The sequence below is a fragment of the Hyla sarda genome, chromosome 5 (assembly GCF_029499605.1).
Source record: "Hyla sarda isolate aHylSar1 chromosome 5, aHylSar1.hap1, whole genome shotgun sequence".
In the NCBI taxonomy this organism is placed as follows: Eukaryota; Metazoa; Chordata; class Amphibia; order Anura; family Hylidae; genus Hyla; species Hyla sarda.
The window spans coordinates 88,908,964-88,936,224 of record NC_079193.1 but is presented as its reverse complement, the minus strand read 5'-3'; the positions used below and the strand labels follow the sequence as shown (position 1 = coordinate 88,936,224).

Sequence of the window (27,261 nt, the reverse complement as noted above, 5' to 3'; positions counted from 1 at the left end):
GTTGGTGTTTTTTAAGCAAAACATGGATCCAAAAAAGACATTGTAAATATTAGTCTATATGCTATTCCATCTTTTTTGGGTTCACCAATACTGTATGTGTGATATCAGCCAACAGCACAGAAAATGGCTGTTCAGCCAACAGGTATCTCTCCTGCACATGCATGCATGGCTTGGTTAAAGGGGCAAAGGATAGGGGATAAGAAGTCTGATTGCGGAAGTCCCTCCTCCTCCTATAGACATGAATGGAGGGGGCATACCGTGACATCACAAACACAGAAGCTCCAAGCTTCCGTGTTCTGAAAGCTTGAAGCTTCCGTGTTTGTGACGTCACACCACGCCCCCTCCATTCATATCTATGGGAAGGGGCGTGGCAGCTAGTACTTAGCCATCACACCTCCTCTCATAGACATGAATGGAGGGGGTGTGGTGGCTGTAGTCGCCAGTCATCCGGCAGATAAAGCTGCTTACATATAACTCTGGCAGAAGCTTAGCTTCCCAAGAACAAATGGATTGGGCAGCTAAAATTGAACATGCCTGATCCTTCTCCCTCCAATCTGGGGGAAAGTCAGGAGGCTCCCATATACATTGGACCACAGGCTGATCCCACCAAAATTGTCAGGTTTATTTATCTTTATGGCTAGCTTCAGAGTAAAGGAAAGGTACAAAGCAAATGCTCTTTTAGGCCTCATGCACATGGCCATGTTGTGAAACTGCATAATAGAGCCATACACATTCCGTGCACTACCCTTTGCTGCCTTATTACAATATCTCAGTAATATGACAAACAATGGAAAATATAACAATTTCTCATAACTTATTTATGAATCCATGAAATAAGTTTCTATGCCTCCATAGGAAATCAGAGCCATTTGAGGGTGCAGTATAAGCCCATAGATTTAATGGGTACCATATTACAGATGGCTCAAGTAGTCAACATTTACCAGCCTAAGTATGTTTTGATCTTTGCACATTACTAATAAGTTGGGACACAGTAAGTGGACCATGATAAAATAAAGTTTTCAATGACATGGGAACCTGTTAATATATAATTATAGCATACTTACTCTGCCTTATATATTGTAATATAACAAGCATTTGCATATTTTTCAGTGCTTTGTACCCACTCCTGGTTTTGGTAAAAATGAGCAAAATGAGGACAAGATTGAGTCTATAAAATCAGCTTGGTGGGAACAACCAGTCTTCTCATGTGCAGTTTTTAACCTAAGATAGGCCTCAGACATCATCAATAACTCCTTACCGGGTAACGTAAACACAGGCATAATAAACATGCAAACTGAATAATAATGTGGGAATCCTGTGAACAGACTGAAATAGTTTCCTGCTTCTCATCCATGTCTACAGGAATTATCCTTCTCTGTGTTTAGACTGTGCACTAACATTGCTTTTATTGCCCAAATTTAGCTTCCTGACTAATGATTTTGACAAATTGCCCCAAAAAATATATAAATACACTTGATTCAGACAGAAACATCTAAAAATTCATAACAGTGCTAATAAATAACATCAAATATGGTTACTTTACCTGAACACCTGACTCCCTGTGCGATGAGACCCCACATGAAATTGGCACAATATTCACACCAGTGTGGACCCCGAAATGTGTGTACCTGTAAAAGAGACTAAAGTTTAGTGACAAAAATCTAGAGAGGAAGCAAGGTATTGCAATAACTCTACTTGAATAAACAAAGTTACAAATAGATGAGAACAAGGGTTATGCTGTACTATGGGAGAACTTCTACTGGTTACCCAGAGCACATGAACCCAATTATACTTCCTACCAATGTTGTTACAGTATTCCATGTGTCCAGTTGTGTATTACTGAGGTCCATTCCATTTAGTGTTAAGGAATGGTAAAAATAAATGGCTAAACTGAGAATTATCCAGAAGGCCAGCAACAGAACTGTATGTCAAGGTAGAACAAGACTAGAGGAAGCATGGAATTCGGAGAGCTAAAATATCCCAAATCATATTTATATATGTCATGAGCAATAATCAGGGGCGGACTGACCGGCCGGTCCGATCAAACTTCGTCTGAGGGCCCGGCCGGGTAAAGGGCCTGCTGCCGCAACTACTGGGCATTCAGTACACTCGTTCTGGATCCCCAGGTTAGCACTGCTTTCAGCTGTTTGCACGGCTGACACATACACAGCTGAAAAGCCTCCTCTCTGTGTGAGAAGCATCTGCGGCCTACACAGAAAGGAAACGTGACCTCTGCCCCCATGCAGCATTGGCACCGATGACGTCACAAATTGGCGCCTGCACTGTGGCGGCTGAAGAACGTGGCAGGTGAAGCTGAGGAGATCGCTGCGTGGGACAGGTGAGAGGTTTTTGTTTTGTTTTTTACTTTTTTTTCAATTTCAACTTGGCAGTGAGGGGACCCCATATATTTGGCCCACATACCTGGCTGCCCCACATACGTGGACCACATACCTGGCTGCTGCCACATACCTGGCTGCCCCTACATACCGGGCCCACATACCTGAACTATCTACCTACCTACCTAGCTACCTAACTACATACCTGGTTACATAACTACCTAACTACCTACATACCTGTCTACCTAACAATATGCCTGTCTACCTACCTACATACCTGGCTGTCTAACTACCTTCCTACATGTCTGGCTGTCTTATTACCTACTTACATACCTGGCTACAGAACTACCTACTTACATACCTGGCTACTTAGCTACCTGGATACCTAAATACCTAATTACATACCTACCTACATACCTGGTTACTTAACTACCTAGCTACCTACCTACATGCATAGCTACCTACCTAGCTGGCAAGTTATCTATCTACATATCTGGCTACCTAACTACATAGTTATCTACCTATCTACCTGCCCTTTTCTGTGCAGGACACCAAGGAGGGCATTATAACTATTCAGGGCCCATAAATGGCATCTGCAGGAAAAACATGTTAGACTCTGCATGTTCCAGCGCCATCCCCTCCTCTGCACAATCTCCTCAAAGAGATGAGTTTTGGCTGTAAGCGATTGTCATGGCGGTCTAAACCGGACGGAGAAAAAAAGGAAAGAAGTCTGTGAGTCCCTAGATAACTGTTATCACTTATAGGATGTATATATCAAATGTACAGATGGTATCTACCTCCATATGGTCCTGAATATAATCACTTATATGATATACAGATCCTGTGTACAGCTGGTAACTACCTCTATATGGTCACTGTATGGACTAACACTGTACGTTAACATGTTTATAATATATATATATATATATATATATATATATATATAAATATATATATATAATTTTATTTTATTTTGTGTATAGGAGTGGGGCATGAGGAAGGATTTGGGTGGGATAGGGGTGTGACAGGTGTGGCCAGGGGTGGAGTCTCGCAGGGGGCTCTTGCATTATTTGGTCCGGGGGCTCTGAGTGTTGTCAGTCTGCCCCTGTCTGCCCCTGTCTGCCCCAGTCTGTGTCATCAGGATTTTGAAGTCCCCCATAGTAAAGTAACAAACTTTGCAATATACAGTACCTGACCTTACTATACCTTGTTAATTCTTTATTTCAACCACTTAACAAATCATGATGGATAAAATTCAATAAGTGATTAGTATAGTATGAGGTTCGTCATATTACAATTGGAGACTGCTTTAGGGTGATGTGTGAACGCTATAGAACTCCTTTTAAGTGTGAAACTCATGCATTGAAAAAACAAACTGCAATTCTCATTGTTAACATATCACTACACAACACCAAACATTCAGATCTCCAAATATCCAAAAGTTTATTGGGGTATGCAGGGTTGTGGAAATCATATCGCCCGATGCCCGGGACATGCAGTTACGAGCGCCAAGCATTAAGGCATTTAGCCCTGCTTCCGGCATGCAGACCCAGACCGACAACCCCCTCTGATTTGAAAAGTACTAGGGCACACAGGGTGTACAGTGGGAATCAAAAGTTTGGGCACCCCAGGTAAAAATTTGTATTAATGTGCATAAAGAAGCCTAGGAAAGATGGAAAAATCTCCAAAAGGCATCAAATTACAGATTAGACATTTTTATAATATGTCAACAAAAGTTAGATTTTATTTCCATCATTTACACTTTCAAAATAACAGAAAACAAAAAAATGACGTCTGCAAAAGTTTGGGCACCCTGCAGAGTTAATATCTTGTACTGCCCCCTTTGGCAAGTATCACAGCTTGTAAACGCTTTTTGTAGTCAGCCAAGAGTCTTTCAATTCTTGTTTGAGGTATCTTTGCCCAATCTTCCTTACAAAAATCTTCCAGTTCTTTGAGATTTCTGGGCTGTCTGTCACACACTGCTCTTTTAAAATCTATCCATAGATTTTGAATTATGTTGAGGTCAGGAGATTGTGAAAGCCATGGCAAAATCTTCAGTTTACGCCTCTTGATGTAATCCCCCGGTTTCGAGGTGTGTTTAGGATCATTATCTATTTGTAGAAGCCATCCTTTCTTTAACTTCAGCTTTTTCACAAATGGCATCAAGTTAGCATCCAAAATTAGCTGAAATGTTATTGAATCCATTTTTTCTTCTACTTGTGAGATGTTCCCTGTGCCACTGGCTGCAATACAACCCCAAAGCATGATCGATCCACCCCCATGCTTAACAATTGGACAGAGGTTCTTTTCATTAAATTCTGTTCCCCTTATTCTCCAAACGTACCTTTGCTCATTCCGGCCAAAAAGTTCAATTTTAACCTCATCGGTCCACAGAACATGTTTCCAAAATGCATCAGGCTTGTCTATATGTTCTTTTGCAAAGTTCAAATGCTGATTTTTGTGGTGAGGACGTAGAAGAGGTTTTCTTCTGATGACTCTTCCATGAAGACCATATTTGTACAAGTATCTCTTTATAGTGTAATAGTGTACCACAACTCCAGTGCCAGATCTTTCTGGAGGGATTGTGCAGTCAAACGTGGGTTTTGAATTGTTTTTCTCACAATCCTGTGAGCTGTTCTGTCTGATATTTTTCTTGGTCTTCCAGATCTTGCTTTAATTTCCACTGTTCCTGATGACTGTCATTTCTTAATTACATTCCGAATAGGATATTGACATCTGCAAACATTTTGCTATATTCTTATGGCTTTCTCCAGCTTTGTGAGCGTCAACTATTTTCAGTTTCAGATTTCTAAAAAACTGCTTAGAAGAACCCATGGTGCTGATTGTTGGGGCAAGGTCAGATGAGTCTGGGCAATTAAAACCTTTGAGATTGACATCACCTGGTCTTCCCAGATGATGATTGAGAACAATCCATGACACTGGCAGGTCTCAGCTTTGCAAAGGGGGCAGTGCATGCTATAAATTCTGCAGGGTGCCCAAACTTTTGCAGACACCATTTTTTTGTTTTATGTTATTCTGAAAGTGTAAATGATGGAAATAAAATCTAACTTTTGTTGACATATTATAAGAATGTCTAATCTGTAATTTGATGCCTTTTGGCAATTTTTCCATCTTTCCTTGGCTTCTTTATGCACATTAATACAAATTTTTACCTGGGGTGCCAAACTTTTGATCCCCACTGTATGTATTGGGCTCCTGACTGAAATCAGCTGGGGTTGCCGCTAATAGCTGGGACGACTATTAACCCCTTAGACTATCAAAGCTAACAGCAGCATTTAAAGGGACATCTAAATACTCCCTGGTGGTCTAGCGGGGTGGATCACAAACACCTCCCCCCCCCCCCCCCAGTGCAATCGCAGGGGAGGAGGTGTGATCCACTGTAGAGGTAGCCGGAGTGCTTACCACTTTTTCCATGGCTGCCGTGGACAAAAAACGGCATAGTCCGGGTACTCTGGTGGAAAACTTTTTTTTTTTAAATCAACTGGTGCCAGAAAGTTAAACAGATTTGTACATTACTTCTATTAAAAAATCTTAATCCTTCCAGTACTTTTTAGCTTCTGTATACTACAGAGGAAATTCATTTCTTTTTGGAACACAGTGCTCACAGTGCTGAATCACGAGCACAGTGCTCTTTGCTGACATCTCTGTCCATTCTAGGAACTGACCAGAGCAGCATATGTTTGCTATGGGGATTTTCTCCTACTCTGGACAGTTCTTAAAATGGATAGAGATGTCAGCAGAGAGCACTGTGGTCATGATGTCAGCAGGGAGCTCTGTATTCCAAAAACAAAATAATTTCCTCTGTAGTATTTAGCAGCTAATAAGTACCGGAAGGATTAAGATTTTTTAATAGAAGTAATTTACAAATCTTTTTAACTTTCTGGCACCAGTTGATTAAAAAAACAAAAGTTCTTCACCGGAGTACCCCTTTAAGGGGTTAAAGTATTTTTAGGTCTGCCTATTAAGTTTCTATTAAGAAAGACCTTATTTACATACTATTTTGGTTGGTTTTATTTCCACACCCCTGGGTATGACATCCCAACAATCTTCCGGATGGGCCTCTGTGTACCACCATACCATGCTCTGCCAGAGGCTATATATACAGTACAAAACTATAATCCATGCATATAGCTACTGAACATACTGTATTCAAATAGAGAAAACAGACATGGTCGCACATCTACAATATGCACAATGATCTAATGCTTATCAACAACATTTATTAATCTAACAGGTCATTAGTGTACTTTATGATCATAAAGTGAAAGCCGGCTAGCCACGTCAGGGCCACCTGTAAGTATCAGGTTCCTAGCGTCCCTAGCATAAAATGGCATAGCACTGAGCGGCAACCACCACCGCCGCAACACCAGTGCCCACAGGGGGAACAGACCACTGGCAGAGCAGCCCCAATGCCAATCAAACCAGTCCCAGGGCCGCACCTCCCCACAGACATGGCAGCAATGGATGCCGCACAGCATTACACCAGTGTGAACAAGGTATAAAAGCTCACTCACCATGTGCTCCCAGTCAGAGACTGGGAGGCTGCCAGAAAGGAAAGGGCCCAATACTGCTTCCTGCTAATTTATACAGGCCTGGGCTGAGGGGAAGGGGGAAGAGTGCTGACCAAGTGAAAAAAAAAAAAATACTGTATAGTTGACAAAGTTGAAAAATTGTCTACCCTTGTCTAACCCAGTCGTAGCTATAGTACTACTGTGCTGATTCAGGGGAAGGCAAAAAGAAAAAGAAAAAAAATTTAAGAAAAGGATGGAAATGCCCTATACTGGTAGAAAAATTCATTGGGATTAAAAATGGATCAGGTAATAATTTTCATGTACAGTAAATAGAGGTCTCGTGCACACCTGTGGGTGCCCTATAATGTCTCCTAATGCATAAGAGAGCCATAACATGTCGGCTAGTTCTACATTGGGAACCTTCCCATACTAAGGGAACAGGACCGTAGAAAGTATCTGGGGAAAAGCATTCATTATTTTCTATTGCATGTGTTTTTCTTGCATGAGTCATATGCTGCATTTTTATTCATGGTACATATCAACTTTGTTCTATTTTAATATTCTTCATTAGCCGTGAGAAAGTCAACATTCTGACATCCCTATTTTTATGCCTTGAAAAGTAAAAAAATCAGTTAGCGCTAGAAGTTACAATTAATGCACAGAATACGTAAGAGATGAAAACTGTCTTGGAAACACATAATTTTCTAGGCCATATTTTGGGAGCCTGCGTACGTCAAATGAGAATCGGTGCCCAGATAATCATGACTTTAAAAACCAGATCTAGGCACAAAGTCCAATGAAATCCAATGACTAAATGCTAATTTATGTAGCTTCAGCATCTTCGTGTCCCACTTAAAAATGCTAAACATACCACTTATGTGGCCAGCATCAAAGATAATTGGAGATCTCCAGCTAAAACCTTACAGAAAATGATGATTATGGGTTTATTCGTGTGGCATACGATATGGCTTTACATAACTGTTTCATACAAGTCAAGCACACAGAATGGGGCCTGGCTGAGTATAAACAGCAAGAAAAAAACTTGAAGATTCTAAAACAAGTCTGGCAGAATTCTGTTTATTTAACGTACAAAGAGGGAATTCCTTCAACTAGGTGAGATAAAGGACCAAGATTACACAAGAACACTTGAATTACAGTACAAATAGACATGTACAGGATCACCTTTGGTGAACCTACACAAGAATTGCATAAAGATCAAACATACATATATATATATATATATATATATATATATATATATATATAGTCATGGCTGTAATTGTTGGCACCCCTGATTTCTCACAGAAAAGGATTGCAGTAACACATGTTTTGCTATACACATGTTTATTCCCTTTGTGTGTATTGAAACTAAACCAAAAAAGGGAGGGAAAAAAAGCAAATTGGACATAATGTCACACCAATCTCCAAAAATGGGCTGGACAAAATTATTGGCACCCTTTCAAAATTGTGGAAAAATAAGATTTTTTTAAGCATGTGATGCTCCTTTAAACTCACCTGGAGCAATTAACAGGTGTGAACAATATAAAAACCACACCTGAAAGCAGATAAAAAGGAGAGAAGTTCACATAGTCTTTGCATTGTGTGTCTGTGTGTGACACAATAACCATGGGCAAAAGAAAGAGGAGAAGAGAACTGTCTAAGGACTTGAGAACCAAAATTGTGTAAAAATATCAACAATCTCAAGGTTACAAGTCCATCTCCAGAGATCTAGATTTGCCTTTGTCCACAGTGCGCAACTATTATCAAGAAGTTTGCAACCCATGGTACTGTAGCTAGTCTCCCTGGGCGTGGGTGGAAGAGAAAAATTTATGAAAGGTGTTAACGCAGGATAGATGGTGGATAAGCAGCCCCAAACAAGTTCCAAAGATATTCAAGCTGTTCTGCAGGCACAGGGAGCATCAGTGTCAGCGCAAACTATCTGTCGACATTTAAATGAAATGAAACGCTATGGCAGGAGACCCAAGAAGACCCCACTGCTGACACAGAGACATAAAAAAGCAAGACTGCATTTTGCCAAAATGAACTTGAGTAAGCCAAAATCCTTCTGGTAAAACATCTTGTGGACAGATGAGACCAAGCTAGAGCTTTTTGGTAAAACACATCATTCTACAGTTTACCAAAAACAGAATGAGGCCTAAAAAGAAATATGGTGGAGGTGCAATGATGTTTTGGGGTTGTTTTGCTGCTTCTGGCACTGGGTGCCTTGAATGTGTGCAAGGCATCATGAAATCTGAGGATTACCAACAGATTTTGGGTCGCACTGTACAGCCCAGTGTCAGAAAGCTGGGTTTGCATCGAGATCTTGGGTCTTCTAGCAGGACAATGACCCCAAACATATGTCAAAAAGCGCCCAGAAATAGATGGCAACAAAATGCTGGAGAGTTCTGAAGTGGCCAGCAATGAGACCAGATCTAAATCCCATTGAACACCTGTGAAGAGATCTTAAAATTGCTGTTGGGAAAAGGCGCCCTTCCAATAAGAGAGACCTGGAGCAGTTTGCAAAGGAAGAGTGGTCCAACATTCCGGCTGAGAGGTGTAAGAAGCTTATTGATGGTTATAGGAAGCAACAGATTTCAGTTATTTTTCCCAAAGGGTGTGCAACCAAATATTAAGTTAAGGGTGCCAATAATTTTGTCCTGTCCATTTTTTTGAGTTTGGTGCTGTCCATTTTTTTGAGTTTGGTGTGACATTGTTACGCCTAGCGCTCCGGGTCCCCGCTCCTCCCCGGAGCGCTCACGGCGTCTTTCTCCCTGCAGCGCCCCGGTCAGTCCCGCTGACCGGGAGCGCTGCACTGTCTTGGCCGTTGGGGATGCGATTCGCACAGCGGGACGCGCCCGCTCGCGAATCGCATCCCAGGTCACTTACCCGTCCCGGTCCCCTGCTGTCATGTGCTGGCGCGCGCGGCTCCGCTCTCTAGGGCGCGCGCGCGCCAGCTCTCTGAGACTTAAAGGGCCAGTGCACCAATGATTGGTGCCTGGCCCAATTAGCTTAATTGGCTTCCACCTGCTCCCTGGCTATATCTGATCTCCTCCCATGCACTCCCTGGCCGGATCTTGTTGCCTTGTGCCAGTGAAAGCGTTTAGTGTGTCCAAAGCCTGTGTACCTGAACTTCTGCTACCCATCCTGACTACGAACCTTGCCGCCTGCCCCCGACCTTCTGCTACGTCTGACCTTGCCTCTGCCTAGTCCTTCTGTCCCACGCCTTCTCAGCAGTCAGCGAGGTAGAGCCGTTGCTAGTGGATACGACCTGGTTGCTACTGCCGCAGCAAGACCATCCCGCTTTGCGGCGGGCTCTGGTGAAAACCAGTAGCCTCTTAGAACCGGTCCACTAGCACGGTCCACGCCAATCCCTCGCTGACACAGAGGATCCACTACCTGGAAGCCGAATCGTGACAGTAGATCCGGCCCTGGATCCCGCTGAGGTGCCGCTGCCAAGTCTCGCTGATCTTCCCACGGTGGTCGCTCAGCAATCGCAGCAGATTGCCCAACAAGGACAGCAGCTGTCGCAGTTGACCGCCATGTTACAGCAACTTCTGCCTCTGCTACAGCAGCAACCATCTCCTCCGCCAGCTCCTGCACCTCCTCCGCAGCGAGTGGCCGCTCCTAACCTCCGCTTGTCCCTGCCGGACAAATTTGATGGGGACTCTAAACTCTGCCGTGGATTTTTGTCTCAGTGTTCCCTGCATATGGAGATGTTGTCGGACTTGTTTCCTTCAGAACGGTCTAAGGTGGCGTTCGTAGTAAGCCTTCTTTCAGGAAAGGCCTTGTCTTGGGCCACACCGCTCTGGGACCGCAATGATCCTGCCACAGCCACAGTCCAGGCCTTCTTCGCTGAACTCCGGAGTGTCTTCGAGGAGCCAGCCCGAGCTTCTTCTGCTGAGACTGCCCTGTTGAACCTGGTCCAGGGTAATTCTTCAGTGGGCGAGTACGCCATCCAATTTCGTACTCTTGCTTCCGAGTTATCATGGAATAACGAGGCTCTCTGCGCGACCTTTAAAAAAGGCCTATCCAGTCGCATCAAGGATGTGCTGGCCGCACGAGAGATTCCTGCCAATCTGCAAGAACTCATCCATCTAGCTACCCGCATTGACATGCGTTTTTCTGAGCGACACCAAGAGCTCCGCCAGGAAAAAGACTTAGATCTCTGGGCACCTCTCCCACAGTATCCGTTGCAATCTACGCCTGGGCCTCCCGCCGAGGAGGCCATGCAAGTGGATAAGTCTCGCCTGACCCAGGAAGAGAGGAATCGCCGTAGGGAAGAAAATCTCTGTCTTTACTGTGCCAGTACCGAGCATTTCTTGGTGGATTGCCCTATCCGTCCTCCACGCCTGGGAAACGCACGCACGCACCCAGCTCACGTGGGTGTGGCGTCTCTTGGTTCCAAGTCTGCTCCTCCACGTCTCACGGTACCCGTGCGGATTTCTTCTTCAGCCAACTCCTCCCTCTCAGCCGTGGCCTGCTTGGACTCCGGTGCCTCTGGAAATTTTATTTTGGAGTCGTTTGTTAATAAATTCAGCATCCCGGTGACCCGTCTCCTCAAGCCGCTCTACATTTCCGCGGTCAACGGAGCCAGATTGGACTGCACCGTGCGTTACCGCACAGAGCCCCTCCTCATGTCTATTGGACCCCACCTTGAGAGGATTGAGTTCTTCATTCTCCCCAACTGTACCTCTGAGGTCCTCCTCGGTCTGCCTTGGCTCCGGCTTCATTCCCCCACCATTGATTGGACCACCGGGGAGATCAGGAACTGGGACTCTGCCTGCCACAGGAAGTGCCTCTCCCCCCCTCCCAGTCCCGTCAGGCAAGCCTCTGTGCCTCCCCATGGCCCCCGTCCTGGTGTCACACTGCCCCGTGCCAGGCCTCGCCCTCTGCCCTCCCTCCCCATTCCCACTCCTGCTGTACTGCCTGCCGTTGAGGAAACCCTCCATTCTTTCCCGGTGTCCTCATCCCAGGGGAGGCAGTTACCGGACAAAGAGAAGGGGAGACCTAAGGGGGGGGGTACTGTTACGCCTAGCGCTCCGGGTCCCCGCTCCTCCCCGGAGCGCTCACGGCGTCTTTCTCCCTGCAGCGCCCCGGTCAGTCCCGCTGACCGGGAGCGCTGCACTGTCTTGGCCGTTGGGGATGCGATTCGCACAGCGGGACGCGCCCGCTCGCGAATCGCATCCCAGGTCACTTACCCGTCCCGGTCCCCTGCTGTCATGTGCTGGCGCGCGCGGCTCCGCTCTCTAGGGCGCACGCGCGCCAGCTCTCTGAGACTTAAAGGGCCAGTGCACCAATGATTGGTGCCTGGCCCAATTAGCTTAATTGGCTTCCACCTGCTCCCTGGCTATATCTGATCTCCTCCCATGCACTCCCTGGCCGGATCTTGTTGCCTTGTGCCAGTGAAAGCGTTTAGTGTGTCCAAAGCCTGTGTACCTGAACTTCTGCTACCCATCCTGACTACGAACCTTGCCGCCTGCCCCCGACCTTCTGCTACGTCTGACCTTGCCTCTGCCTAGTCCTTCTGTCCCACGCCTTCTCAGCAGTCAGCGAGGTAGAGCCGTTGCTAGTGGATACGACCTGGTTGCTACTGCCGCAGCAAGACCATCCCGCTTTGCGGCGGGCTCTGGTGAAAACCAGTAGCCTCTTAGAACCGGTCCACTAGCACGGTCCACGCCAATCCCTCGCTGACACAGAGGATCCACTACCTGGAAGCCGAATCGTGACAGACATTATGTCCAATTTGCTTTTTTTCCTCCCTCTTTTGGTTTAGTTCCAATACACACAAAGCATAGCAAAACATGTGTTACTGCAATCCTTTTCTGTGAGAAATACTTTATTGAAAAATTGAAGGGGTGCCAACATTTATGGCCATGACTGTATATACCATATTTATCGGGGTATACCACGCACCGGCCTATAACACGCACCCTCATTTTACCAAGGATATTTGAGTAAAAAAAGTATTTTACCCAAATATCCTTGATAAAATGAAGGTGCGTGTGTGTGCATGTGTATACCCCGATACACTGTTTCTGACCCCGCAAAAGCCCCCAGGAAAGGCAGGGGGAGAGAGGCCGTCGCCGCCGCTTCTCTCCCCCTGCTATCGGCGCCACTGCCCCCTCTCTCCCCCTGGCTATCGGTGCCGCTTGCCGGCGCAGCTGCCCCGTTGCCTCCCCAATCCCTGGTTGTATAATTACCTGTTGCCGGGGTCGGGTCCGCGCAGCTTCAGGCCTCTGTTGTGCGTCCCCTGCGTCATTGCATCTCGCAGCACACAGCAACGACGCAGGGGATGCACACCGGAGGCCTGAAGCAGTGCGGACCGACCCCGGCAACAGGTAATTATACAACTGGGGATGGGGGAGGCAACGGGGCAGCGGCGCCGGCAATGGGTGCCGCTGCCCTTCTCTTCCCCTGTCTGTCGGTGCCGCTGCCCCATTGCACCGATAGCAAGGGGGAGAGAAGGGGCAGTGGCGCCGATAGCAGGGGGAGAGAAGCGGCGGCAGACGGGCTCTAGACCCCAGGACAGGCAGGGGCAGAGAAGCCAGCAGCGACGGCAGGTCTCTGCACCTGCAAAAGCCGCTGCAGTTCAATGATTTAAAGCGCCTGCTTTAAATCATTGAACTGCAGTGGCTTATTGGCGTATAACACGCAGATAGACTTTAGGCTAAAAATTTTAGCCTAAAAAATGCGTGTTATACGCCGATAAATACAGTATATATATATATATATATATATATATATATATATTTAATCCTTTTCAAATGGCTGGAGATATTTTGATAAAACTTGGCACACATTACTTAAATGTCAACTAAAAATATAATATGAGGTAAATTAACCCTAACTCAACTCCAATTATGAGGGTTAGGGTTTTTGTCTAATGTCCCATGCAAGTCTATGGGACTTCTGGTACCTTACTCCACAAGCTCTGCTCCTGCTCTGCATTCTGGTGAGTGTGTTGATCCAGTTTGCAAGCCCCTCCCTCCTGTAAGCCATGCCCCTCGGCAAGCCACGCCTCTTCTATTATCGGTCCTTTTTTTGTTTCGGCTCAAGGACAAAAACACCATTTTACCATTTTGTGGTTGAAGCATCACAGGTGCTTCAACCACAATCTCTTCAACACAGCTCAGCCCCACCTTACTCCACAAGTTGTATGTGTTGGTCCGGCGTGCAAAACATGCCTTCTCCACAAGTCACACCCCTCCCACAAGCCACACCCTTCTATTTTCAGCCTACAATCCTTTCATCACAGCTCAGCCTCACCAGAAGACAGCATATGAGGTCAATTGAGGTATGAAGACAGGATATGAGGTTGGGATATGAGGAGAGGAGGTGATATGAGGATGACATATGAGGATGGGATATGAGGTCAGGATATAAAGTCAGGATATGAGAACAAGTTATGAGGATGGGATATGAGGAGAAAAGCATCATTGTTGCTTTTCCTCTCCCTCAAGGTTTAGGTAAAAAAGAGCGGGAAATTCTGGGTATTCTGTTTACATAAATATATATAAAACTCAAAGGGGGAGATTTATCAAAACCTGTGGAAATAAAAAGTTGACCAGTTGCCCATAGCAACCACTCAGTTCGCTTCTTTCATTCTTAACAAAGCCTCTGAGAAATAAAAGAAGTAATCTAATTGGTTGCTATGGTCAAATGGTCAACTTTTCCTCTCCACAGGTTTTGATAAATCTCCCCCCATTGGATGTATGTTCCACCATCATTTCCAAACAGCTGGAGATATTTAGAAGAAACTTGGCACACGTGTTACTTTTATGTCAACTGAATTATTGGATAGTTAAATTAGCCCTAACACCCCCCTTCTTTGCGCGGGTCAGTGTTTTTATCTAAAGTTCCATGCAAGTATATGGTACTTCCCGCACCTCACTTCATAAGCTTTGCTCTGCATTTCTGGATGTGTTGGTCTGGCTTGCAAGCCACGCTCCCTCTACTAAGCCGAATCCCCACAAAGCTAAGCTCCTTTCTATTTTCGGCCTGCAATCTCTTCAATATAGCTCAGCCTCACCTGAGGACGGGATATGATGTTGGGATATGAGGTGGGGATATGAAGGTGGCATATGAGGAAGGTAATGGAAAATGAGGACGGAAATTAGGTCGGGATATGAGGATGGGATATGAGGAAAACACCATCACTGTAGCTTTTCCTCCCCCAAAAGGTTTAGGTAGAAAGACCGGCCAATGCCGAGTTCTCTGCTAGTATAATATATAATATAAATCAAAGTTGCTTATTATAGCAGCTGAAAAGTTCCAATATTGCAATAGGGCAGTGGTCTCCAAACTGTGGACATTCAGTTATTGCAAAACTTCAACTCCCAGTATGCCTGGACAGCCAACGACTTTGCAACAGCTGGGGCCTGGAGGTCCCCGCTTTGGAGACCACTGCTATAGGACAACCAAGGAAATGTTCCCCATGGCTTCCCTCTCTTCAGACTATATGTACATTCGATTTTACAGATTCATGTACAAGTCAATGAGAACATAATTATGTCAGTTCTGTGGGAGAAAAAAAACAAAAACAATCAAGAATAATACTGCATATAAAAGAGCCCTGATCTACTGTAAAAACTGTCATTTTTGTGTTTTTTTTTAAACAGTGGGGAGATAAATAAAACTCAAGAGATAGAGAGAAGATGAGGGCCACTCCCCCACTGTAGTTTATAACAAACTTTGATTGTCTTTGGTGCATACAAATCATAGCAGCAGGGATGTGCAGGCATGCGGGCAGGGGAGCTGCAATCAGTGCGACAGCTGTTTCGGAAGAAACTAAGTCCTTTCTCAAGCTTGAGGAAGGACGTAGCTATGTCCAAAACAGCTGTCGCACTGATTGCAGCTTCCCTGCCGGCATGCCTGCACATCCCTGCTGCTATGATTTGTATGCACCAAAGACAATCAAAGTTTGTGATAAACTACAGTGGGTGAGTGGCCCTCATCTTATCTCTTGTGTTACATGAACTGTGTCTTAGAGAATGAGCACCCCTGACCCTGTAGTAAATGGTGCACACTAGCACACGGATACCTTACCCTATGTGAATAGTGGCTACTACTAATAGTGCCAGACTAATTTGTCTATTTGGACTGTTGAGATAAATAAAACTACCTGGGCCAAATACTGCAATCTTCTTCATCAGTCACGTAGGTGTGGCTTCATTAATAATGGGCAAAAAGGCATCAAATTCTGTTGTACTTCTTTGGGGTAAAACTAAGCCAGCTAATAAACAGTGCAAACTTAGACTTGACAGTCTCAGGCTATTTTCACACAGTGTAAAATTTAGTGGTGCATTTGTTTTTTACATGCACATTTCAGTCACAATCTGCAAAAAATTTTGCAGCCCCATTTTTTGTGTAATACAGTGATAATGCGTGCATAAAATATACCACAAAGTATTACACTGAGTGAACATATCCTTAGACTGTCTAGTCTAAGTTTGCACCATGTATTAGCTGGCTTAGTTTTACCCCAAAGATGTTAAACTAAATTTGGTGCATTTTTACTGCATGTAGAACCCTGCCCCTTATTACTGGAGTCACATCTTCTTTTTGTAAGCTCCACCCCTTTTTTCGAGCCAGAGTATCTAAAGCATGTTCAAAATGTGGCGAACATAATGCATCAGATTTTAAACAGCCTAAACAATGTAGTAGATCTGGTGCATTTGTAAACATCTGGTATGGCCACATATAAAGTTTTAATATCTTAATTTTCTAAATCCTCTAACTTTCCACTGAAGATCATGTAGTATGAATCATATAGCCAATGATGTACTTGTAGTCCCCTTGCCCCATCAACATTAGTGGGAATATCTGCAAGCAGGAGAAAAAGTTGTCGGCACTAGCGGTAATTGTATACTTCAGGAACCTGATAACGGCAGTGACCAGTGCACGTAGTGTGGATACAGTCCTAAGATTGATCGCGGTGCAAAGAACCCCCACAGCACAAAGCAGAATACACCATAAGCGATAAAGAGGACAGGGGGCACTCACGATTTCTTCTTGTCCGGACTTTATTCAGGAGGTTGTTACAGCAGCAGGGACACCAGGTAGATGTTAAAATGCATCAGACCAGCACTGAACGGGAGCCATGATGGTAATAGCCATTTTGCGCCGCTCCCGGCGCTTCTCCAGACCACCTGGTGGTCTGGAGAAGCGCCTGGCCTCCCTGCTGCTGTAACAACCTCCTGAATAAAGTCCGGACAAGAGGAAATCATGAGTGCCCCCTGTCTTCTTTATCTATTAGTGGGAATATATTACTTATGTGAACTAGTGCAGTAGAAATCCCCAAATAAAATGCAAACGAAACGCACCAACGCGTTTCGACTTAACAAGTCTTAGTCATGGCACCAAATTGATACATTTTACAGACTTATATACGCCAGGTGTGCCTGGGTATATAAGGCTGTAAAATGTATCCATTGGGTGCCATGACTAAGACTTGTTAACAAGTCGAAACACGTTGGTGCGTTTCGTTTGTATTTTATTCTTCTATCTATTTTTGTTACACTTGGATTTTAATATGTTTGAATAAACCTTGGATTTTACCGACTGGGAGCCGGAAGTTCATCCTTGTTCTTGCTGTAACAAGATATGGCATGCATGTCTACTGTCCCTGAAATGTATAGGAAGCTCGCTAAATAAAGGGAGACCTCCCAGACTCCTATGACCACCTATATACATACAAGCTAGATTAGTCTGCCAGCAATATAATATTTGTAGGGAACTTCCCACTGAAAATGGGAGGGCTAGATTTTAACATGCCCAATCCTTCTGCTGTGTTGGTTATAAACCACTGTCAGAGAAGTTTGACAAAAGCATGTCCCCTCCTCTCTATTGTGCATTAATGTTTATAGGGTGGTCTGTAAGGATAGCTGTTAGCCGAGCAGCTGGGTGACCAACAACTATGTTAAAGGAGTTATCCAGAATAAGAAAAACATAGCTGCTCTCTTCCAATAACAGCACCACACCTGTCCTCAGGTTGTGTGAGGTATTACAACTTGGCTCCTTTTACTTAAATGGCAATGAGATGCAATACCACATACAAATTCAGCACGAATGGCACTGTTTCTGGAAGAGAGCAACTATATTTTTGCAATCCTAGATAACTTTTGGGTCCGTTCACAATTGTGTTGTCGGTAATCAGCCTTAAACATAAGTGCCGTCCCATTGACAAACAGCACTTCTCTGGAGGATTCCACTGGAAGATTGAACATATTCAACCTTCTACCAAATTCCAATTCCTCGTCTGTAGGTTTTGTTACTGAACGTCTGACGTGAACAGAGCAGCCAAATTCCTATTAAAATCAATGGGAGGCTGCTGCAAGTGATAAAGGTGAAGTGCATGGTTGGCCTAGCTATGCTTTCTTCTTTATAGTTGTCTACAGATATTTGAAAAATATTCTTGCTCCTATTTTTACTGATGGAGTTCCTTTGTCAGATTACAGAAACTAAATGTTTTCATTTACAAACTTCTGCTCGCCAAGTTTCCTACTTGGATAGGTTTCTATACCAAGTGGTATGCCACACAACTATAAGCCAGCAGAATGAAGGGTCTGCAATACCCCTCCATTGTTTACATCGGCACAGAGGTCTGTCCATATGTGCAACTGTGTCTGCTACAGCAAATGAAAGGCAGTGAGCTGCAGAACCATACACAAGCACAATATTCTCCCCCCGGAGAACCCCTTTAGGTTAATGTCCTAACGTAAGTTATATCATTTATGATTTTTAAGAATTCTATATTCAAATGTAACTTTTAATTATTCTTACCATTATGTCACTTTTAGACATAACAATAGAATCTAACCACTAAGCAGCATATTACATAATCACCTGTTAAACAAGCAAGGCAACAGTACAGGGTTAACGCTTTTTCATTATGAAACCTCAATTGAATTTAAACAAATGTGTTATTTGATTCCAATGGACCAAAACCAGGTTACAGCGAATGCACCTTTGTCCACAGATTGACTTTCACTGGGATTCTTTCAAGTGCCCAAAAAAAAATGTTTTCTTTCTGGCGGAGAAGCCAATTTGCATTCTGCAGAGTTAAAAACTGCATATTTTCCCAGGATCTCACACACATACTTCTACAGACTTCCGACCTCTTTTCCCAGAAGAACCACATGAGTCAAAGGATTTTTGTAAATTCTGATTTACCAAGTTTGGCCGCATACAATAACATCTATTCAGCATTTGGACAGATGGGATGTTTTACTGTAATAGGTTGTGGCCACAAGGGATCTTCATACGGGGATGGTAAATAGGTATAGTTATAAAACAAGATGTTACTTAAGAGCTACCTCTAGTTAATGCTAACTGCCTCTTAGTATGTATATGTGTCGGCACTAATCCTGGTATTGAGCTAAAACACTAAATTACCAATGTTGGCTTTTGGCTAATTGTCCTTAGATGAGGTGGAGGGGGGGGGGGTAGACTAGATGATAGAATTTTTTTAACCTGAGGTGATTATTTATATTCTGAATAACATTGTTAAGAATAGAGCTTTTCCAAAAATCAAGATGGGTATCTGGAAAAAGAAAAAAAAAAAGAAAAACAACAATAAAAGCCCCTAACATAACAAATTACTGTAAAAAATTACCAACAGTCACAAGAATGGGTTCTGCTAAGTTTTCTTATGCACAAAACAGAATAGTTAAAGAAAATATATTCATCTTGAAAAAAAAAATAATTTTGGGAAAAATATACTACTTTTCTCATACTACAGAAAAATGTTTTGACCAGCTTTCCTGAACATTCAAGTAATTGTTACAGTCAAAGTCCTAAAATGTAGTATTTTAGTATATGGAATGAAAATTGTGGCAGCACGGAGCAGTAAAGGTCACATTCCTTTATCCTCAGTTTAGTGATCACATTTTTCAACTTAATCACCACATTGTTAACTCATTATACTGGGCTAAGATTACGTGAGTTGCCCCTAGACACGTGCCTAGATTCCATAAAAGAATCAGAAGTTTAAGGGGGAGATTTATCAAAATCTGGGCAAAATAAAACTTGCCCAGTTGCCCATAGCAACCAATCAGATTGCTTCTTTCATTTTTGAAGGCCTGTGAAAAATGGAAGAAGTGATCTGATTGTTTGCAATTGGGCAAGTTGTCCTCTGCACACGTTTTGAAAAAATCTCGCCTTAAATGGGCACTGTCACCAACTTTTTTTTGATATGTTGTAGTACTTATGTATATCTCTAATATAGTTTCATAATTTTTTTTTTTTAATTATTATTATGGTGTATTTTCCATTTGAAAACCGGCCACTTTGGGTCTTCCTCCTAGTGGCCGGCTGCAGCCTGGCGTGACGTCATTCCTGAATTCAGACCGATGCCGACCGGGCAATCGGTCCCAATTCATTCAGGCTGCGCTCGCTCCCTGCCTGTCAATCAGAAAGGCGAGAGCGAGCGCAGTGAATGCCGGGGCTGCGCGCATTGGCTGCTTAGATTCGTGCGAGGCCCATCCCCACCCCCAGCATGTAAAGTGGAGACAACGCACGCACACTAGTTATCAGTGACGTGCTGAAGCTCCACTATAACATTAAAGGGTCTCGGTAGGTGTATATATGTTATTTATAGGCAGGCTACTCCTATACTCCACCTCCCTGGGTAACACATGCACTGCTGAACAGGGAGGAGGAGACCCCAGAGCAGCCTGCGATTCGCTGATCATCTATGCGTGCTCCCGACAGGAGCGCAGCATAAATGAAGTGAGGGCGGAAGTTGGTGCCAAGCAGGCATCAGTGACGTTGCACCTGCTGGGAAAGCCGGCTTCCGGGAGAGGACAGCGCAGCAAGAAAGAAGATGAAGATGACGACTTTGTGAGTTGAAAAAAAGTTTTTTAAAAGGCAGGGATAGATTAACAATAGGTAGGGACAGAAGAAAACAAAAAAACAGATGGTGGGAGCTACTCTTTAAGTCTTCAAAGGAGAAGTCTGAAACAAAAAACATATCTCCTATCCGCAGAATAGGGGATACGTTTTAGATCGATGGGGTCTAAGCGCTGAACATCTCTCCCATAAAGATATATGGAGGAGTTATGGCGGCCCCACCATTTTGATGCACTGCTCCAGGGGAGAGCCAGCATTCCGTACAGGAGATCGCGGGGCCCCAGCGTTTAGACCCCCCGTGATCTAAAACTTAGCCTCAATCCTGAAGATAGGGGATAAGATTTTTTTGTATGACATATCTCCTTTAAGAATACAATCTGAATATTTCCATGTTTCCATTCCCCAAGCAAACAACAATCATGGATGAAACATGCTGCACGGGAACCCTGGAAAGCTGGGTGTTTTTCTGCTGCTCTGGGTTCTGCAGTCGACTGGTCTTACTTGACAGTTGCTAGACCTCCGGTGCATTAAAAAGCTTTTGACCATAGATGGAAAGCACTCAGAAAACAATGGATTAGTTGAGACCCAAAGTGCTATTGTGCCAATCAAGAAATATAAAAAATACATGCAATTCTAAGCAGCAAACCCTTTAAGAAACGAACTAGCACAGAACTTTGAACCTTTTTTTTATTTTTTTAAACATCACGTTGTTTTCAAGGGTGGAAATTCACTTTAGGCTTTACTTCTAGGGAAGGCTCGGAACTATGTGAGCACCACAGTAAGATAAACACTGTAATACATAATTAATGTGTACATACATATTGCATGGCCGGGTGCACTTGTGATAAACAAGAAATGTTGGCTCTAATGAGGGCTTTGTAGATCGCTCCTCATGCCCAACTGGCAAATTGACCTATATATACATCTGTGTAAACATTCATGAGCTGAGATGCCACACTGTCTGCTGTCTCTTTCTGTTCACAGCTCTGGGAAGCCCCAAGTAAAAATCTGTGTCAGTATTAAGCAATCTGGGCCTGGACTTTTTATTGAGAAAATAGGAATCATTAGATTTCTGAAGAAAATCATTCTGGTATGAAAATACCTACCTTTGTAAGAACCTGAAGGGTTAATCTGTACTGAGGTCTTTTTTTTTTTTTACTGTGGAAACTCCCTGTTCTCATGATGGTCATTGTCTTTTCACCTGTTCTGGCTCCTATTTAAGCTGTCAGCCTTTTCTCACACTCTGCCTTCGAAAGAGCTCATACTCCTAGTTAGCGTTTAAACTGTATCTTGTATGTCTGGCATATTTGACCCAATGGCTCTGCTCTCTGACTCCTCTTCTGTTTCTGCGATTTGACATATCTGTTATATCTTGGTACTGACTTGGCGTGTGGATTGTGGCTTATTGTGTGTGTATGTTTAGTTATTATTTCTGTTAGTGTGTGTGTTTCCATAAAGTGTCCCAACCTGTGTCTGTATTATAGTTTATTTTGTTGACGCTTGACTCCCTGCACTTTTTCCAGACAGGGACTGTCACAGTGGTTGTGGAACCATCACCTAGGGCGGGTACGCAAGTAGGCAGGGCAAGTGGGAGTGGGTGAGTTTAGGGCTTCACTCTTCCCTGCCTAGATGTGACAAACTTAATACACACACATGTGCATACTTATCTCAGGACTGTAATAATATAATTATTATTCTAGAATTGGTAAATTCCTATTGGGTAGAGGGAAGAAACAGATTGGGTCAGCACATAATGTAATATCTCACTGTTGAACATTACTTCCATTAAATCAGTCCATAATGAGTTGTATGGCTTTCAATTACTGGGGGTTAAATATACAACAGTGTGGAACTCTTTCCTAAATATTGAAGATCAAGGGGCTCACATAATATTCTTGCAAGTGGGACATTTGCTCTCTGCCAGTCTCTTACTTCCTAAAGTTGTCCATAGACATGTGTCAGCCAAACCCACTGATCTCAGTGACCATCCAATGTGCGCGGGGCGAGGGGGGGGGATGGGAGAGAAGGGTCAGACATGTTGGATTTCAACTGCCCACTCATTTTGTTCTTGGGGAGATAAGCTGCTGCCAGAAGTGTCTAGCAGTGACTTACCCCTCCTCTCTCCGATTTTAGAACATATGCAAAGTGACCCGAGCATTCATGTGTATGGTGGGATCAGGAGACATGTATGGAAGGATCAGTGAGAGCCAAATGAGTGCAAAAATATCATAAAGTTAATAAAAAGGCTAATTAAATAATGATGGAAATATTCTAATATTTTGAAACTTTTCAGTTACAATTACTAGTTTAGAATGTTTGTTCAGAACTCTGAAATACACGTATATTCCGAAACCACAATCTGGTAAACACTGGTTGTCCTCTGTGTTTTACTCATGAAAAGCAACCAATAATTATGGATCTGCTACTGGGATCATTCTTTCAAACCCTCATGAGTTTGCCACATGGGATCTTATAAACTAACTAGCGTTGCCCTGTTTTTCCTTCCTAATCCTTGTTGGGGAGGAAAATCAACAAAGGAGGAAGCTTTTGACTTCATATCCCATCCTCATATATTGTTGTCATATCCCAACCACATATCCTGTCCTCTTATCCGACCTCATTTCCCATCTTTATATCCAGTCCTCCTATCTCAACCTCATATCCCATCCTCCTATCCCATCCTGACCTCATATCCCGACCTCATAGCCCAACCCCATATCCCGTCCCCATATCCCGTCCTCATATCCCGACCTCATATCCCAACCTCATATCCCGTCCTCATATCCCGACCTCATATTCCACCCTCATATGCTGTCCTCATATTCCGACCTCATATCCCGTCCTCATATGCTGTCCTCATATCCTGTCCTTATGTCCCATGTCTTCATCACAAATCAGTCCCCTCAGGTGGGAATGATTTGTGATGAAGATATTGTAAGCTGAAAATAGAAGGGAACGAGGCTTTGTGAGACTGGGCATTATTTGCTAGCCAGACCGATGCACAAAAACGGGTAGATAATAAAAGGGGTGGGACTTAAGCAGTGGGCATGTCTTTATGAGATGGGGTGTAACTTGCAAGCCAGAATGACACATTCACCAGGAGATGCAGAGCGGAGCTTGTGGAGTAAGGTACTGGAAGTCCCATATACAGTCATGGCCGTGAATGTTGGCAGCCCTTAAATTGTTCTAGAAAAGTATTTCTCACAGAAAAGTATTGCAGTAACACATGTTTTACTATACACATGTTTATTCCCTTTGTGTGTATTGGAGCTAAACCAAAAAAGGGAGGAAAAAAACCAAATTGGACATAATGTCACATCAAACTCCAAAAATGGGCTGGTCAAAATTATTGGCACCCTTTCAAATTTGTGGAAAAATTAGGTTGTTTCAAGCATGTGATGCTCCTTTAAACTCACCTGGGCCAAGTAACAGGTGTGGGCAATATAAAAATCACACCTGAAAGCAGATAAAAAGGAGATAAGTTCACTTAGTCTTTACATTTTGTGTCTGTGTGTGCCACACTAAGCATGGACAACAGAAAGAGGAGAAGAGAACTGTCTGAGAACTTCAGAACCAAAATTGTGGAAAAATATCAACAATCTCAAGGTTACAAGTCCATCTCCAGAGATCTAGATTTGCCTTTGTCCACAGTGCACAACATTATCAAGAAGTTTGCAACTGTAGCTAATCTCCCTGGGCGTGGACGGAAGAGAAAAATTGATGAAAGGTGTCAATGCAGGATAGTCCAGATGGTGGATGAGCAGCCCCAAACAAGTTCCAAAGATATTCAAGTTGTCCTGCAGGCTCAGGGAGCATCAGTGTCAGGGCGAACTATCTGTCGACATTTAAATGAAATGAAACGCTATGGCAGGAGACCCAGGAGGGTCTGCTGACACAGAGACATAAAAAAGCAAGACTACATTTTGCCAAAATGAACTTGAGTAAGCCAAAATCCTTCTGGTAAAATGTCTTATGGACAGATCAGACCAAGATAGAGCTTTTTGGTAAAGCACATCATTCTACTGTTTACCGAAAACGGAATGAGGGCTACTAAGAAAAGAACACAGTACCTACAGTGAAATATGGTGGAGGGTCAATGATGTTTTGGGGTTGTTTTGCTGCCTATGGCACTGGGTGCCTTGAATGTGTGCAAGGCATCATGAAATCTAAGGATTATCAAGGGATTTACGGTTGCACTGTACAGCTTAGTGTCAGAAAGCAGGGTTTGCGTCCAAGATCTTCGGTCTTCCAATGACCCCAAACTTACGTCAAAAATTACCCAGAAATGGATGGCAACAAAGCGCTGGAGAGTTCTGAAGTGGTCAGCAATAAGTCCAGATCTAAATCCCATTGAACACCTCAGGAGAGATCTTAAAATTGCTGTTGGGAAAAGGTGTCCTTCCAATAGGAGAGACCTGGAGCAGTTTGCAAAGGAAGAGAGGCCCACATTCCGTCTGAGAGGTGTAAGAAGCTTATTGATGGTTATAGGAAGCGACTGATTTTAGTAATTTTTTCCAAAGGGTGTGCAACCAAATATTAAGTTAAAGGGGTACTCCGGTGGAAAACTTTTTATTTTTTAATCAACTGGTGCCAGAAATTAAAACAGATTTGTAAATAACTTCTATAAAAAAAATCTTAATCCTTCCAGTACTTATTAGCTGCTGAATACTACAGAGGAAATTATATATTTTTTTGGAACACAGAGCTCTCTGCTGACATCATGACCACAGTGCTCTCTGCTGACATCTCTGTCCATTTTCAGAACTATCCAGAGTAGGAGACACTCCCCATAGAAAACATATGCTGCTCTGGACAGTTCCTAAAGTGGACAGAGATGTCAGCAGAGAGCACTGTGCTCATGATGTCAGCAGAGAGCACTGTGTTCCAAAAAGAAAATAATTTCCTCTGCAGTATTTAGCAGCTCATAAGTACTGGAAGTTATTTACAAATCTGTTTAACTTTCTGGCACCAGTTGATTAAAAAAAATATATTTTCCACCAGAGTACCCCTTTAAGGCTGCAAATAATTTTGTCTAGCCCATTTTTGGAGTTTGGTGTGACATTATGTCCAATTTGCTTTTTTTCCTCCCTGTTTTGGTTTAGTTCCAATAAAAACAAAGGGAATAAACGTGTGTATAGCAAAACATGTGTTACTGCAATCCTTTTCTGTGAGAAATTTTCTAGAAAAATTTTAGGGGTGCCAACATGTATGGCCATGACTGTACTTGCATGGGACTTGAAACAAAAACCCATCTTTTATATAAGGGTGTAGGTAAGGGTTAATTTAACTATCATATCTTTCTATTTGACAAGTAAGTAATATGTGTATCAGATATTATTGAAATATCTCCAGCTGTACGGAAGTTATGTGGGAACATACATTTCGTATTGATTTGCATGGGACTTTAAACAAAAACCCCGACCCTCACAAATGGGGGTAGTTAAGGGTTAAATTAACTATCCTATGTTTAAAGTGGACATATAAGTAACATGTGACCAAGTATTATTGAAATATCTCCAGCCATTTGGAAGTTACGCAGTAACATATATTTCCCATCGACTTGTATGGGACTTTAAACAAAAACCCTGATCCTGGCAAATGGGGGTGAGTAAGGGTTAAATTACCTATCCTATGTTTGTTGTTGACAATGTGTGCCAAGTAACATGTGTGCCAAGTTTCATGATAATATCTTTAGCCGTTTGGACGTCATGCTGGAACATACACACATACACACACACATTGAGTTTTATATATATATATATACAGTATATAGATGGAAACATCTTGATGTATTATTATCCTGTATATATATATATATATATATATATATATATAAACAAACTAAAGCCATAAGTTAAGTTACCTGTATTCTTTAACTTTTAGATCTCCTAACTAAATGGTTGCATAGCATGTGAAGGTTTATGGAATTTATTTTACTTCTGGCTAAAAGGTAAACTAAAATAAATGATGGCTATTTATAGTTTGAACTTTAGGGTATGTGGTATGTTGTAAATAGAACTACTAGGTTGCCATTGTGCTTGGCTAAGGGTTAGACATCATTGGTGTGGTCTTTGCCAGGCAGCCAGGCAGTAATATAGTAAAACATGGCAGGACGAGCAGCCAGTAATATAGTCAAACATGGCAGGACGAGCAGGCAGTAATATAGTCAAACATGGCAGGACGAGCAGGCAGTAATATAGTCAAACATGGCAGGACGAGCAGGCAGTAATATAGTCAAACATGGCAGGAGGAGCAGGCAGTAATATAGTCAAACATGGCAGGACGAACAGGCAGTAATATAGTCAAACATGGCAGGACGAGCAGACAGTAATATAGTCAAACATGGCAGGATGAGCAGGCAGTAATATAGTCAAACATGGCAGGACGAGCAGGCAGTAATATAGTCAAACATGGCAGGACGAGCAGGCAGTAATATAGTCAAACATGGCAGGAGGAGCAGGCAGTAATATAGTCAAACATGGCAGGACGAACAGGCAGTAATATAGTCAAACATGGCAGGACAAGCAGGCAGTAATATAGTCAAA

The 27,261-nt window shown here is 43.3% G+C and overlaps 1 protein-coding gene across 6 annotated transcripts in view; it reads right to left on the bottom strand.

Annotated features, from left to right (window-relative positions):
* The window catches only part of CHN2 (chimerin 2), a 397,849-nt gene that overhangs the window by 57,378 nt on the left and 313,210 nt on the right, over window positions 1-27,261 (bottom strand). For 5 of the 6 annotated variants that reach the window (XM_056519888.1, XM_056519889.1, XM_056519890.1 and 2 more), the window contains one exon: window positions 1,544-1,628. In XM_056519888.1, the coding sequence (XP_056375863.1) occupies window positions 1,544-1,628 (85 nt within the window). Of the gene's footprint in view, window positions 1-1,543; window positions 1,629-21,534; window positions 21,600-27,261 lie in introns of those variants that run through there. The other variant, XM_056519893.1, reaches the window with a different exon arrangement.